Below are 14,527 nucleotides of genomic sequence, written 5' to 3' on the forward strand. Positions count from 1 at the left end.
CCTGTGACTCTGACGCAGCTGCCCCAGCTGCCAGGGCCAACAGCTGTTGCGCCGTTCCTCTCTGCTGGGGCTTGGTGCTTGCTGTTACATTCTCATGTTGCAAAATTCATGTGCTCCAGGGGAATGCAAATTCCTGTAATCTTTACCTCAGTGTAAACCAAATATAGTAAAGAAACCAACTGCAAATAATAATACAAACCAAAAGTAAATAACCTTTAGATTATGTTGTTTTAGCTGATTTGTGTATCACTTCCATAAGTATAGCTAATCGTTGAGTATAGCTTTTATTGGACACTGATTTTTAAATCAGGGAATTTGCATTAAGAATAGTTAAGGTTGGCTGGGGGTGTGGTGGCTCATGCCTGTAATCGCAGGCCGAGGCGGGTGGATCACCTGAGGTCAGGAAATCGAGACCAGCTTGGCCAACATGGTGAAACCCTGTCTCTACTAAAATTACAACAAATTAGCTGGGTGTGGTGGCATGTGCCTGTAATCCCAGCTACTTGGGAGTCTGAGGCAGGAGAATCGCTTGAACTCAGGAGGTGGAGGTTGCAGTGAGCTGAGATTGTGCCATTGCACTCTAGCCTGGGTAACAGAGCACGACTCTGTCTCAAAAAAAAAGAATACTTAATTAAGGTTCGCAATTGAAACACAAATGATAAGCTAATAAATTACATTGTATTCAAGTTTTTTTAATTTAAGTTTTTATTTTGAGATAATTGTAGACTCATGGGCAATTTTTAAAAAATAGTACAGAGAGATTCCACATACACTTACCCAGTTTTGCCCAACAGGAGCATGTTGCAGAACTGTAGTATAATATCACAAACAGTTGTTATCATTGATAAGCCAAGATACAGAATATTTCCATCATCTCAAGGACCCCTCGTGTTGCTTTTTATAATGACTTCAAGACCCTCTTAACCCTGACATCTGCCACTCTGTTCTTTATTTCTGTAATTTTGCTATTTCAAAACAACAAGAAGTTGTAATTTTTCCCTTGATATACCTATACGAGCTAAGACTCTCAAATATCTTACCTTTAGTTTGGGAATATATTAATTTATTGAGCCAATTGGTTCTTATGTGCATCAGAATTTCTGACCAGCAGTTTTTTTGGTCTTTGATTAATAAAACAAATGTGAATTAATAAGTCCAGGTTGATTAATACAGTTTTTCAAATTGGGTAGTCTGATAAGGGTGGTGGCAGCTGCTGTCAACAGACATGTCACAAAAAAGTATAGCATTCACCGGTATTTGAAAATAGCAATATTCAATCAACTTCTCTATGTAGGGAGGTAGGGAACATGAAGCTTTGTTAGTATAGATAGGAACTTCAGGTGCAGTGGCTCACACCTGTAATCCCAGCACTTTGGGAGGCCAAGGTGGGTGGATCTCCTGAGGTCAGGAGTTCGAGACTAGCCTGGTGAACATAGTGAAACCCCCATCTCTACTAAGAATACAAAAATTAGCCACACATGTGGCACATGCCTGTAATCCCAGCTACTTGGGAGGCTGAGGCACAAGAATCACTTGAACCCGGGAGGCAGAGGTTGCAGTGAGCTGAGATTAAGCCACTGCACTCCAGCCTGGGTGATAGCGCAAGACTTTATCTCCAAAAAAAGAAAAAGAACTTTTCAATTTAGATCATGTTTATGTAAAAAATTAGGCTGATATATGGAGATACCTAAAATAGCCTAATTTTGCTTTTTAAAAAAGCTGCATGTGGGAAGTAAGGAACCCAAATCAAGTTAGAAGCTCTCTTTCTCTGGAATCCCTGATGATGACTGTATGTTTTTGGCTTCTATTTTGCCACCTGCCACTCTTTCCCTTAAGAAGTGAACCTAAAATTCTCTGATGGAGGAAGTTTTAAAAAATGCCATCTCAGTCCTATTTTTCCTCCACTGTGTCTGATATAGTTTGGCCGTGTCCCCACCCAGATCTCATCTTGAATTCCCATGTGTTGTGGGAGAAACCTGGTGGGAGGTAATTGATTCATGGGGGCAAGTCTTTCCCTTGCTGTTCTCATGATAGTGAATAAGTCTCATGAGATCTGATGGTTATAAAAAGGGGAGTTTCCCTGCACAAGCTCTCCTCTCTTTGCTGCCATCCATGTAAGATGTGACTTGCTCCTCCATGCCTTCCACCATGATCATGAGGCTTCCCCAGCCACATGGAACTGTCAGTCCAATTAAACCTCTTTCTTTTGTAAATTGCCCAGTCAAGGGCATGTCTTTATCAGCAGCATGAAAACAGACTAATATAGCATCCCCTCCTCAATTCTTAATTTCCTTTTGGGGGCTCAGCTTGTGTAGTTCCCTAAAACATTGAGAAACACCCCTCACCTTAAAGCACAGGAGCCAAGAACATCAGCCATGCTTCCTGTGGTCAGCCACGGTTTTAACTGTGTGTAAAATATGTTTAGAATCAGTGCTGATTACAGCAGTTCAAGTTGCATGCTGAATTATTTCTATAAATTTGCAGTAGATATTCAGACCCTTTAAGCTGCAGCTTCCTCTCTGCTCTTGTGCCCCATACTACCCTACCTTTCTCATTCTCTCGTATTCTCTCAGATCTGCTCTCATAGCTAGAGGTGTGCTGGGCTGGTAAGAAGACTTACAGTAGTTTTCTATAGCATAGCAAAATTGTATATGTGTTTCTAAGCAAATAAGTGTTTTTTAAATATACACACATGTAGAGACTCTGAGATGTAATTTATATAAGTTCACCTAATTATTTAAAGTATACAATTGAATGGTTTTCAGTGTATTTACAGAGTTGTACAACCATCACCATGGTCTAATTTTAGAACGTTTCATCACCCCTTAAAGAAACGTGGAGCCATGAGCCATCACTCCATGTTCCCCCGACCCCCGGCCCACCCTCACCGCTGCCCCTGGCAACTGCCAGTCTACTTTCTGTCTCCGTAGATGCATCCGTTCTGGGTATTTCATAGAAATGTGATCATCCGTGTGGTCTTCTGTGACTGGCTTTTTTCATTCCTTAGAGTATTTCCAAGGCTCCTCCATGCTGTAGCATGTACCAGAACTTTGTACCTTTTTATTACTGAACAATATTCCCTTATACCACATTTTCATTTGTGCATTTATCGGTTGATGGGCATTTGGGCTGTTTCCATTTTTTGGCTATGGGTAATTCTCCTGTGGACATTTCTGTACAAGGCTTTGAGCGGACTCTGTTTTCATTTCTCTTGGGTTGCTGGGTTACATGGTGACTCCACGGTTCACTTTTTGAGGAGCTACCAGCTTGTTTTCCAAGGTAGCTGCACCGTAAAAGATCTTTTAAAGTATTGCTTGTTTTGCTAATGTTACAACTTCTGAAATAGTACTAATCTTTTGCCAGGGTCAGCAGTTCCCAGCACTCCTCACGGATCCCTCTCTCTCGGGCCAGGGTGGAGCAGGCTCGCCGCAAGTCATACTAGTGAGCCACACGCCACAGTCAGCGTCTGCTGCTTGTGAAGAAATAGCCTACCAGGTACAGGATATTCCTTCATTCACAGAGCTTTTGTCGCTTTTAAAAACATACAGATTCAGAAGGGATGGTGATAGAGGGTTATGGGCGTGCTGTGTGGCCCAGATGGCTGGGGCTGACTTCTGAGGTGTCCCCGGCTGAATCTTGAGTGGACATAGGCCCTGCGGGGGCGTGTGTTGAATGACGGGTACGATATCTCATTCGTTTTGTGATTTGTTTCCTAGGGAGTGAGGTTTTAGTACCACAGAATTAGATGTAGCCACAGTGATACGTAAATCTAATTTTAAATTTATTAATATCTTATTATACTTGCCTGCTGATCAGGCTTCACATATCCAGCCACTTGCACTTAGTTCTTTCTGCAGATTTTCTAGTAACACCTTTGCAGATTCTGTTAAGTGTCATATACATTTTCATATATGTGTGTGCGCGCGCGCGTGTGTTCAAGATCTGTCATTTGGCTAGTCTTTTTCCTTAAAATACATGTTTTTGGGAGCCAAAATATTTAGTAAGCAATAGTCTAAATATGGAAGAGTCTAAAATCTCTTTCCTTAAAAGTTTCCAGGGTCAGAATTAAAGCACAGATGATGAATAATCTCTGAATTTAGGAAGCATTAAACATTTTTAGCAAATGAGTTTTCAAAATAATGACTTACCGGTTTTTCTGTAGAACAAGGGCTTTTTCACAAAGAGATGAGATATAACGAGCACTGGGGATGTCCTGCAGTTTGACCTGAGTAACCAGAGCTGTCTCACTGAATTTCAGTTTGTATAACTTTAGCACATTTATGTCTAGGGTCCCCAAGACTGCCCTCAGGTTTGACGATCACTACAAGGTCTCACTGGATTCAGAAAAATCTGATCTACTGGTGGTTGTGGTTTATACTTGTGGTTACAATGGAAGGGTGCAGGTGAGAACCAGCGGAAGGAAAAGGCACGTGGGGTGGAGTCCAGAGAACCCAGGCACGAGCTTCCCAGTGTCTGCTCCAGTGAGGTCACACGGACACTGCTGATTCTCCCAGGAAAGTTGTGTGACACCGCCTGCCAAGTGTCGCCCACTTGGGAAGCTCAGCTAAGCTCTGGTATCCAGAATTGTTTTACAATCAGTCATGTGGCCATGGAGTGCCCGCGTGGCTGGGCTTAGCTATGCGGTCTCCAGGCCCCTGCCCTTCCAGGTCAAACGGATGCAGTGGTCCAGGTCCCCAGATGAAACAAAAACAGGCCTTCACCGTAAGTCACATCATCAGCACAAACTATGTGGCATTGCCCAAGGTTCTGGGTATGAAATACACTCTTACCTACTAATAGCAGGATGTTCCAGGGGCTTATGGGTGATGCTCGGGAGCTGATCAAGGGCACTGTGGAGTGTGCAGGGTTTGAGCACCTCAGGCCTGGTGAGGTAACTGTTGACCACACACATTCATTGAGACAGAAAAAAGCATTGGCAGCTTGGTCATATTTTTAAGCTCTCTTTCTCATGATGCTTTTGTAGTGAAACCTTATTAGTCTGGTATGTTTCAGAGAGTTCCTAAATCAGTTCCAAGGCACACCTTACCTAATTCCTATATTTTATGTGACTAGTAAATGAAACTACTTTGCTATTTTTTAACATTATGATTTTAGCATTTGGTTTAATATAGGTAGAAGAATAATGTTTGTAGAGTAATCCTATGTTAAGATTAGTTTGAAATGTCCCCACTGAAGTGATATATTCCGTTTTAACTTCCATATTCCATTAGATGGAAATGAGAGAAACCAAATATTAAAACTTGGTCTAGCTTGTAATTTTTTTCAAAATTTGACAGATTAAATATAAAAATGAGGTAGATAACCAATCTGTATGAGTGAATACAGGCATACCTCAGAGATAACATGCATTCAGTTCTAGAGCACTCCAATAAAGTGATTATCACAACAAAGTCATACATTAACATTATGATTTAGTTTTCTGGTTTCCCAGGGCATATGATGTTTATACTATACTGTAATAATAGTGTTCAGCAGCATTATTTCTCTTTTTTTTTTTTTTTTTGAGACAGAGTCTTGCTCTGTTGCCCAGGCTAGAGTGCAGTGGTGCAATCTCAGCTCACTGCAACCTCCGCCTCCTGGGTTCAAGTGATTCTCCTGCCTCAGCCTCCCAAGTAGCTGGAATCACAGGTGTGCACCACCACACCTGGCTAATTTTTGTATTTTTAGTAGAGATGGGATTTTGCCATGTTGCCAGGCTGGTCTCAAACTCCTGAGCTCAAATGATCGCCCACCTCAGCCTCCCACAGTGCTGGGATTACAGGCGTGAGCCACTGTGCCTGACCAGCATTACGTTTTTTTAAATGTACATACCTTAATTTAAAAATACCTTATTGCTAAAAATGCTAACGATCACCTGAGCCTTCAGTGAGTTGTAATCTTTTTGCTGGTTGAGGGTCTTGCCTTGATGTTGATGGCTGCTGACTGATCAAGGTGGTGGTTGTTGAAGTTTGGGGTGGCTGTGACGATTTCTTAAAATAAGACAACAGTGAAGTTTGCTGCGTTGATTCTTCCTTTCATGAAAGATTTCCCCATAGCATGCAATGAAGTTTGATAGCATTTTACGCAAAGTAGAACCTCTTTCAAAATTGGAGTCCATCTCTCAAAGCCCACTGCTGCTTTCCTAAGTTTCTGTAATCTTTTAAATCTTTTGTTGTAATTTCAACAATGTTCACCGCATCATCACCAGGAGTAGATTATGTCTCAAGTAACTGCTTTCTTTGCTCATCCATAAGAAGCAACTCCTTGTCTGCTCAAGTTATATATACCTTTAGATCCCTATCTGCTCAGTTATATATACCATGAGATCCTTATCTGCTCAGTTATATATACCATGAGATCCTTATCTGCTGAGTTATATATACCACGAGATTGCAGCAATTCAGTCATCTTCAGGCTCCATTTCTAATTCTGTTGCCCATTCCTCCACATCTGTAGTTACTTCTTCTGCTGAAGTCTTGAACCTCTCAAAGTCATCCATGAGGGCTGGAATCAACTGCTTCCAAACTCCTGTTAATGTTGATATTTTGACTTCCTCCCATGAATCACAAATGTTCTTAATGGCATATAGAGTGGTGAATCCTTTCCACAGATTTTCACTTTACTTTGCCCAGATCCATCATAGGAATCACTATCTATGTCGGCTACAGCCTTATGAGATGTATTTCTTAGTAAGACTTGAAAGTTGAAATTACTCCTTGATCCATGGGCTACAGAGTGGATGTCATGTTAGCAGACATGAAAGCAACATTCGTCTCTTTGTACATCTCCATCACAGCTCTTGGGTGACCAGGTGCATTGTCAATGAGCAGGAATATTTTGAAAGGAATCATTTTTTCTGACCAGTAGGTCTCAGCAGTGGGCTTAAAATATTCAGTAAATCATGCTGTAAACAGACGTGCTGTCATTCAGGCTTTATTGTTTCATTTGTAGAGCACAGAAAGAATGGATTTAGCATCATTCTTAAGGGCCTTAGGATTTGTGGAATGGTAAATGAGCATTGGCTTCAACTTAAAGTCACTAGCTGCACTAGCCCCTCACAAGAGAGTCAGCCTGTCCTTTGAAGCCAGACACTGACTTTTCTGTAGCTATGAAAGTCCTAGAGGCATCTTCTTCCACTATAAAGCTGTTCTGTTTACACTGAAAATCTGTTGTTTAATGGAGTGACCTTCATCGATGCTCTTGGCTAGATGTTCTGGAGAACTTGCTGCAGCTTCTCCAGCAACACTTGCTGCTTCACCTTGCACTGCTATGTTATGGAGGTGGCTTCTTTCCTTAGTTCTCATGGATCGACCTCTGCTAGTTTCCAGCTTTTCTTCTGCAGCTTCCTCACCTCTCGGCCTTCATAACATGGAAGAGAGTTAAGAGTGTTGCTCTGGATTAGGCTTTGGCTTAAGCGAGGGTTGTGGCTGTTTTGATCTGCCTAGGCCATTAAAACTTTCTGCTTATCAGCAACAGTGCAGTTTCACTTTCTTATCATTCATGGGCTCACTGGATAACACTTCTAATTTCCTTCAAGAACCTTTCCTTCATTTCACAAGTTGGCTAATAGTTTGACACAAGAGGCTGAGCTTTCAGCCTGTCTCAGCTCTCTGCATGCCTTCCTCATTAAGCTTAATCATTTCTAGCTTTTGAAGTGAGGGATGTGTGACTCTTCGTTTCACTTGAACACTTACAGGCATTGTGGGATCATTAATTGGCCTCATTTTAGTATTGTTGTGTCTCAGAGAATAGGGAGGCCCAAGGAGAGGTGGGATGGCCAGTTGGTGAAGCAGTCAGACACAAACATTTATAGGTTAAGTTTGCCATTTTATGTGGGCGGGGTTTGTGGTGCCTCAACACAATTACAATAGTAACATCAAAGATCGCTAATCACAGATCACTGTAATAGATACGCTGTAATGAAAAAGTTTGAAATATTGCGAGAATTACCAAAATGTGACACACACACGAAGTGAGCATGTGCCGTTGGAAAAATGGCACCAGTAGACTTGCTCGAAGCAGCCTCGCCACAAACTTTCAATTTGTAAAAACGACAGGATATCTATGAAGGGCAAAAAAAGCAAAGTTCAATGAAAACAAGGTATGCCTATAATTAGCAAGAGAAATTCTCTTAGATGTTTTCTGTAAATTTCCCTTGTTAGGTTGTAGCACTGTTTGCCAACATTAATTGGTTTTAATCACGGTCTAATTTCATCCTAATGCTCTCTTGTCACAGATGGAATGCACATTGACGCTTCCAGGCTCTGACCTGGGCTCTGACCAGGGACTTGAGACACATGCCTGGGTCTGCCTCTGGCCTGTGCTTCTGGGAGGAAGCTGGGACCATTTGAAGCACCCTGGGTTTATCTGAACCCACGACAGAGTGGCTGGGAGTGCTGGCTGTAGCCTCTGGTGATGTCTGTGCATCCCTGCTCCTGTGCTTTCTGGCCAGGAGCCCTCAGGCAGTCCTACATCTATGTGATGGCCTGTTTTTAAGACAGAGGTGGCCAGGCACAGTAGCTCACACCTGTAATCCCAGCACTTTGGGAGGCTGAGGCAGGAGGACTGCTTGAGCCCAGGAGTTCGAGACTGCAGTGAGCTATGATCACCACTGTACTCCAACCTGGGTAACAGAGCAAGTTGGTGTTTCAAAGAAGACAAAAAAGCAAAACAAAACAAAACCCAAACCCCCAAACAGGGGTGTAGTTAGGACTACCTCATGGTAGTCAGAGATTGGGCATGTAATGTTCCCTGGCACAGAGCACAGGTCCTGGTCCAAAGTAAGCGCTCAGGTAAGGACCCTGCTGGTGGCGTTGGAGCAGCTACTACGGCCTGGGGCTCACTTCGCTCTCTGGTGAAGTCCCTAGAGCAACAACCTTTGCTTTTTAAAAATCTTTTTCTTCATGGTTCATCTGAAGAGAAATCCATACTGATCTGACAAGATGTGTACTCACAATGGAAAAACGTCTTTATCCTAAGAGAGCCATTGACAGACTGCCCCCTTACTCAGCCTGTCTTTACAAAAACGAATGAACTAATTTCTGCCTGACCCTTCCCATAAGGATCAAGAGACCTGACCTAACTTTGTTAGCAACTTCAAGCTATTAAATCAGAGGGGAGCCGCTGCAGCAAACTGCCTTTCTTCCTTCACTCACTGCTTAAGGGGCCATGGCCTTCTTTTGAAACTGGTTTTGCAGGAGAAAAGAGCCGACACTTGCTGGCCAGGTGCCTAAGGCCAGGCTCCCACTAGGCATGTGGTCTTATGTAGCCGAGCCCTTCCCACAGCCTGTGAGGTGTCTAAGTGTCACGGCCCCGTTTTACTCACAAGGATTCTATCATTTAAGGGTAGCTTTGAATAACTTAAAGTCACCCTGCCAATAGAGACAGAGCTGGCGTTTGAATCCAGATCTGTCTTATCTCACTCTTCATGTCTGAATAGAAGAATATCGTTCTGAGCATTTACACCTGGATTTCCTGTTACTTGAGATCAGCTGGTCTCAGCTGGGAACTTTTTAGTAAGGAGCAGGTTTTTAGAGGGAGGTTTGGGGTCAGAAGGGTGATCATGTGCCCAGGTGTGTGTTGTGGGCAGCATTTCTTTGAAATGTTGACCTTGTTTCAGTTCAGCAAACATTTAAGCTCCTGCCAGTGCCAGCCGCTGGACGCAGAGGATGTTGGATCCGCGCCCGTTCTTTCCGGGCTCATTAGGAGGTGGATGGAGAGGCTGCTTTCCTCCCTCTTCTGCTTCCCAACAGCCACACTCCTCATGCTTGGGAGGGGGTGGACATACACGCTTCTACCCTCCCACCCCCATGCAGAATAACCTGCTGTGGGAAGCACATTATTTCTAGCTGTGGCCAAGTTTATGCCTCAGGCTTAAAAATCATCTCACACTCATTCTGTAACCGATTTCCCCTTCTCCTTTGGGCAAGTATGATTTTAGCAAGATTCTATTAATATAATTCAGTCTCTAGATATGTAGTTATGAAATTCAGCAGAACATTGGAGATTTGTTTCACAGTAGTAGCAATGATTCAGAAGCTTTGCTTCTGATGCGATTATGCTGAAAAATATTTTACAGAAATAGTTTTTAAAGTTTCGTGTGTTTGTTTGTCTTTCCTTGAATGATGTGGACCAGATATTGAATTCTCACATCTCATGAGTAAAATGTTTGGTTCAGAAACAATTTTCTGTGTGTTCATTGCCATGACTACTGGTAGATGCTTCGTAATACTGATGGAGGACATTAGGTCGCTCCATAACTACAGGTTTTTGTTTGAGTTGATGTTCTTCAGCATGCATTTATCTGCAGTTACACAACCAGCCTTTAGTGTCATTTATTCCTGTGCTTTTCAGACTTTTTTGACTCACATGGAATATATTTTATGCAGTAACCTCAACAGGCATGTGTTTCTGTCATTTTTCTTTACACTCGCAGATATTCACATGTAGACACACACCTGACACAGGTGTCATTTTCTAGAATAACACCTATAGATACTCACCTGTAGACACACACCCGACACAGGTGTCATATTGTAGAATAACACCTGCAGATACTCACTTGTAAACTCACACACCTGACACAGGTATCATATTATAGAATAACACCTACAGATATGTGTAGACAGACACCTGACACACAGGTGTCATATTCTAGAATGACACCAGTCCCTGCACATCTCAACATGGCTGCAATGTCTTTTCTGATCTTTTCCTTTGTTCCTTTTTTTCCCCATTCCATTTTTTTAATTATAGCACAGATTAATAATATAGCACCCTGTATAAATCTTTTTTGTTGTTTAAGTATTTTTCTTTAATGTTTACTTATTTCTTATATTCCAGAATTAATGAAAAAGTATTTGATAAATTAGGAATAATAAAAATGTGGACAGATCTCATTAATTTTCATTATAATTGTTTTGTTAAGCCATCACATAGAAATTTGCAAAACTGGAATCTGTTGTTTATAAAAGCCGAGTCAGCCAGGTACAGTGTCTCACACCTGTAATCCCAGCACTTGGGAGACTGAGGCAGGAGGATCCTTTGAGTTCAGGAGTTCTGAGACCAACCTAGGCAACATAGGGAGACCCTGTCTCTACAAAAAATAAAAAAGTTAGCTGGGCATGATGGTGAGGTGGTGCGCACCTGTGGACGCAGGCGTGCGGCGGGGCTGGGCTGGGAGGGTTGCTTGAGCCCAGGAGTTTGAGGCTGTCCTGAGCTGCGATTGTGCCACTGAACTCCAGCCTGGGCAAGAGAGCAAGACTCCATCTCAAAAAATTTTTTCAAAAATTTTGAAAATGATTTTTTCAAGTGGTGGTGGCATCCCATTAAGATGATTTGAAAACCTAATTGGTTGTCATCCACAGTTTGGAAAAAATGGTTTAATTCCATTAAAAGCTAAAAACACTTTTTGTTGTTAAGAATTGTTTATCTAAAGCTACTACCAGTAGTGAGCATTTAGTGAATGCTTGCCATATGCAGCCCTTGGTAGGCAGGTGTTCTCCCATGAGGACGCGAGCACGGACTGGTTAAGTACTTAGCCCAGAGTAGCCCGGATAGTCACGTTGGAGCTGGAATTTGCACCTGGTCAGTGCGGCGCCAGAGCTCATTCCTTAGCCGCTGTTGTGTGGTCTCAATCTTGCAGGACACAGTGTGCATTCTGGTCTCATATTGTGTGGAAGGCGCCTCTGGCTAAATTATCCTGATGACAGGACATGCAGTGTGGGCTTGGCGTGTCCGTGCTAGGAATGTCCCTCTTATCACCATGGTGTGTGTCAGTTCACAAACTGCACAAATCAAGCCAAGTGAGTGGAAAGTCACAATTTCTGGCTCTTTTCAGGTAGCTGGCGTCTCTGGGAACCTGGCCCCAGGCAACCAGCCAGAGAAGGAGGGCCGGGCGCACCAGTGCCTGGAGTGTGACCGCGCCTTCTCATCGGCGGCGGTGCTCATGCACCACAGCAAGGAGGTGCATGGCCGGGAGCGCATCCACGGCTGCCCCGTGTGCAGGAAGGCCTTCAAGCGCGCCACGCACCTCAAGGTAGGCCCACTGTGACGGGGCACAGCTGTGTGCCCCCCAGGCGGCTAGAGATGCGGAGTCCAAGATTTAACACCGGCCGGGAATCTGGCATGTGTTTTTGAGGAAAAGGTCACTAGATGTAGGTGTATTGTTCCGGTTGTAAGAGGTCTGCTTGCTGTACAGATGAATTGCATGTTCACCTGCAACTCACAATCAATTTGCAAGACAAGCTGAAATAACATTGAAATGCCCTCTCTCCCTTGTCAGACTGGCAAAAATGTAAAAGTCTGTCAGCACCTGTTGTTGAGGCTGTGGGGAAGCAGAGGCTCGCTCACGTAATTGCTAGTGAGACTGTGACTTGGTAGGACTTTCTGTAGGGGCATTGGGCGGCCCTAACAAATGCATGTGTGCTCACCCTGGGGACCAGCCCTGAAGATGCCCCTCCAGCCTCCCAAGGTTTAGCTGCCCGCGCTTTCCACTGCAGCAGAGCCATCACTGCACAGTGGAGACCTGAGTGCCCGCATGTGGGAAGCACAGGATGAGTTCTGGGACATCCCCACAGAGGGTGCCGTGCTACAGTGGGCAGGAGGCAGAATTCCAGCAGGGTGCTCTGATACCCAGCCCAGGGCGCCGTCTTCCGTGTGAAGGGAATGGGGTGTGGAAGGGGTGGAACACAGAGGAGCGTGCAGCGCAGATGCCTAGCCAGCACCACTCCAGCCCAGCGGCCGTGGCCGGCATCAGCACCCACACATCAAGACTGCTTCTGTCCTTGGCAGTGTGGGATGAAAATGGCACTTTTCCCAAAAACCCCGTAACATGAGAAAAACAGACAAATTCCAAGTGAGAGATAGCCTGCGAAATTTCTGACCAGCCATGGCCAGGCCACGCAGAGGGCAGAGGCGTGCCACGCTGGCCGGGAAGGAAAGCTGCACTAAGATGGCTGGACCCTTGGGGTTCCTGTGTATGTTGGGGAGGGGTGGGGATTGTTTTTGGCCTTTGTGTGTCTGTTGTCTTTTAATGAGTGTAGGACTAGAAGAAGGGAGAGTCCTACTCAAGGAGAAATTCCTGTCCCAGGAACTGGAATCCTTGGATCCCTGTGACCAGGATGGCTTTTTTGGAGTGTGGAGTAGAGCACATGGGCTTTGGGTGTATTGCAGGCCAGTGGTGTCAGCAGTGACGGCCCTGTCTGGGCCGGGAAGCCCGGGGCCCCACCTGTGGCGCTTGCGGTGGCTCCTCTCCCAGGTCCCTCCAGGGGCTGGTGAGCCCCGAGACCCTCAGTCCTCCCTCTCTGTCCTGAAGGGAGCCTGTCGCTTGGCTGCTTGGGTTCCTTTTTATTTTTAAATTTTTTTTACTTTCACTTTAGGTTCGGAGGTGCATGTGCAGGGTTTGTTATACAGGTAAACTCAGGTCACAGGGGATTGTTGTACAGATTATTTCATCACCCTGGTACTAAGCTAAGTAGCCAATAATTTTTCCTCCTCCTCTCCCTCCTCCCTCAAGGAGGCCCCAGTGTGTGTGATTTGCTCCTCTCTATGGGTCCATGTGTTCTCACCATTTAGCTCCCACTTATCAGTGAGAACATGTGGTATTTGGTTTTCTGTTTCAAGATGGATTGAAGCCTGAAATGTAAAACCCACAACTCTAAAAACCCTGGAAGACAACCTAGACAATACCATTCTGGACAGAGCAGCAGCAAAGATGTCATGACGAAGACGCCAAAAGCAATTGCAACACAAGCCAAAGTTGATAAATGGGATCCAGTTAAACTTAAGAGCTTCTGCACAGCAAAATAAACTATCAGCAGGATTCTTTCTTTTGAAACCTTCTGATGAATCTCCCTGCCCCAGGGCTGCATTAGCGTCCTCTGGTGCAGTGAGCTGACGGCCATGTTGGGGGGCTCTGCTGAGTCCCCACCAACTTCAGGGCACAACACCGCCCCTTCTTAGAAATTCACACCTCACTTGTCGCTTGTAGCAGAGCCAGGCCGACAGGTGTGTTGCAGTAAGAACGGTATTAACTACAGCTGATCGCAAACTTATTTGATGATGAAATTCTTTCTTGAGGAACATTTGCCATTGTCTCAGAGAGCACTTTCTAGGGAGAACTAGGTTTACGTAACCTCTGCCGCAGGGTAAGCCTAACTGCGCCCTTCGAGGAGTGCAGCTCGTCGGTATTTCTTTTGAAGTCATCAGCATAGAGTGGCAGCCGCGTGCACTGTTCCCACCGCAGGAAATTTCTCTGGAGGTCAGAGAAACAGAAGCCAAGGTTATAAAAGCTTTCCTTTCAGCCCACTGGACAGTCTGTTCCCCCGTGGACTCTCTGTCCTCCTTTCAGCTTAGCAAACAGTGAGTCCCTGCTGTATGCACAGAAGGTGGTCCCAGAAACAGGCGGCTCCATCCTCAGGAAGCTTAGCACTCAGTGTGACTGCAGTTACATCCAACACAGACCGGGTGGGAACCCCAGACGGAGTGGGGGAGGAATGCACTCTAGCTGTTGATGGTGATTGGTGTC

The 14,527-nt window shown here is 44.5% G+C and overlaps 1 protein-coding gene across 5 annotated transcripts in view; it reads left to right on the forward strand.

Annotated features, from left to right (window-relative positions):
- Positions 1 to 14,527, forward strand: part of ZNF236 (zinc finger protein 236) — a 157,684-nt gene that overhangs the window by 121,488 nt on the left and 21,669 nt on the right. For 4 of the 5 annotated variants that reach the window (XM_034944088.3, XM_055102379.2, XM_063597368.1 and 1 more), the window contains 2 exons: positions 3,364 to 3,495; positions 11,840 to 12,037. In XM_034944088.3, coding sequence (XP_034799979.1) covers positions 3,364 to 3,495; positions 11,840 to 12,037 — 330 coding nt within the window. The remainder of the gene's footprint in view (positions 1 to 3,363; positions 3,496 to 11,839; positions 12,038 to 14,527) is intronic. The other variant, XM_055102380.2, reaches the window with a different exon arrangement.

Source organism: Pan paniscus, chromosome 17, assembly GCF_029289425.2.
Source record: "Pan paniscus chromosome 17, NHGRI_mPanPan1-v2.0_pri, whole genome shotgun sequence".
Classification (NCBI taxonomy): domain Eukaryota; kingdom Metazoa; phylum Chordata; class Mammalia; order Primates; family Hominidae; genus Pan; species Pan paniscus.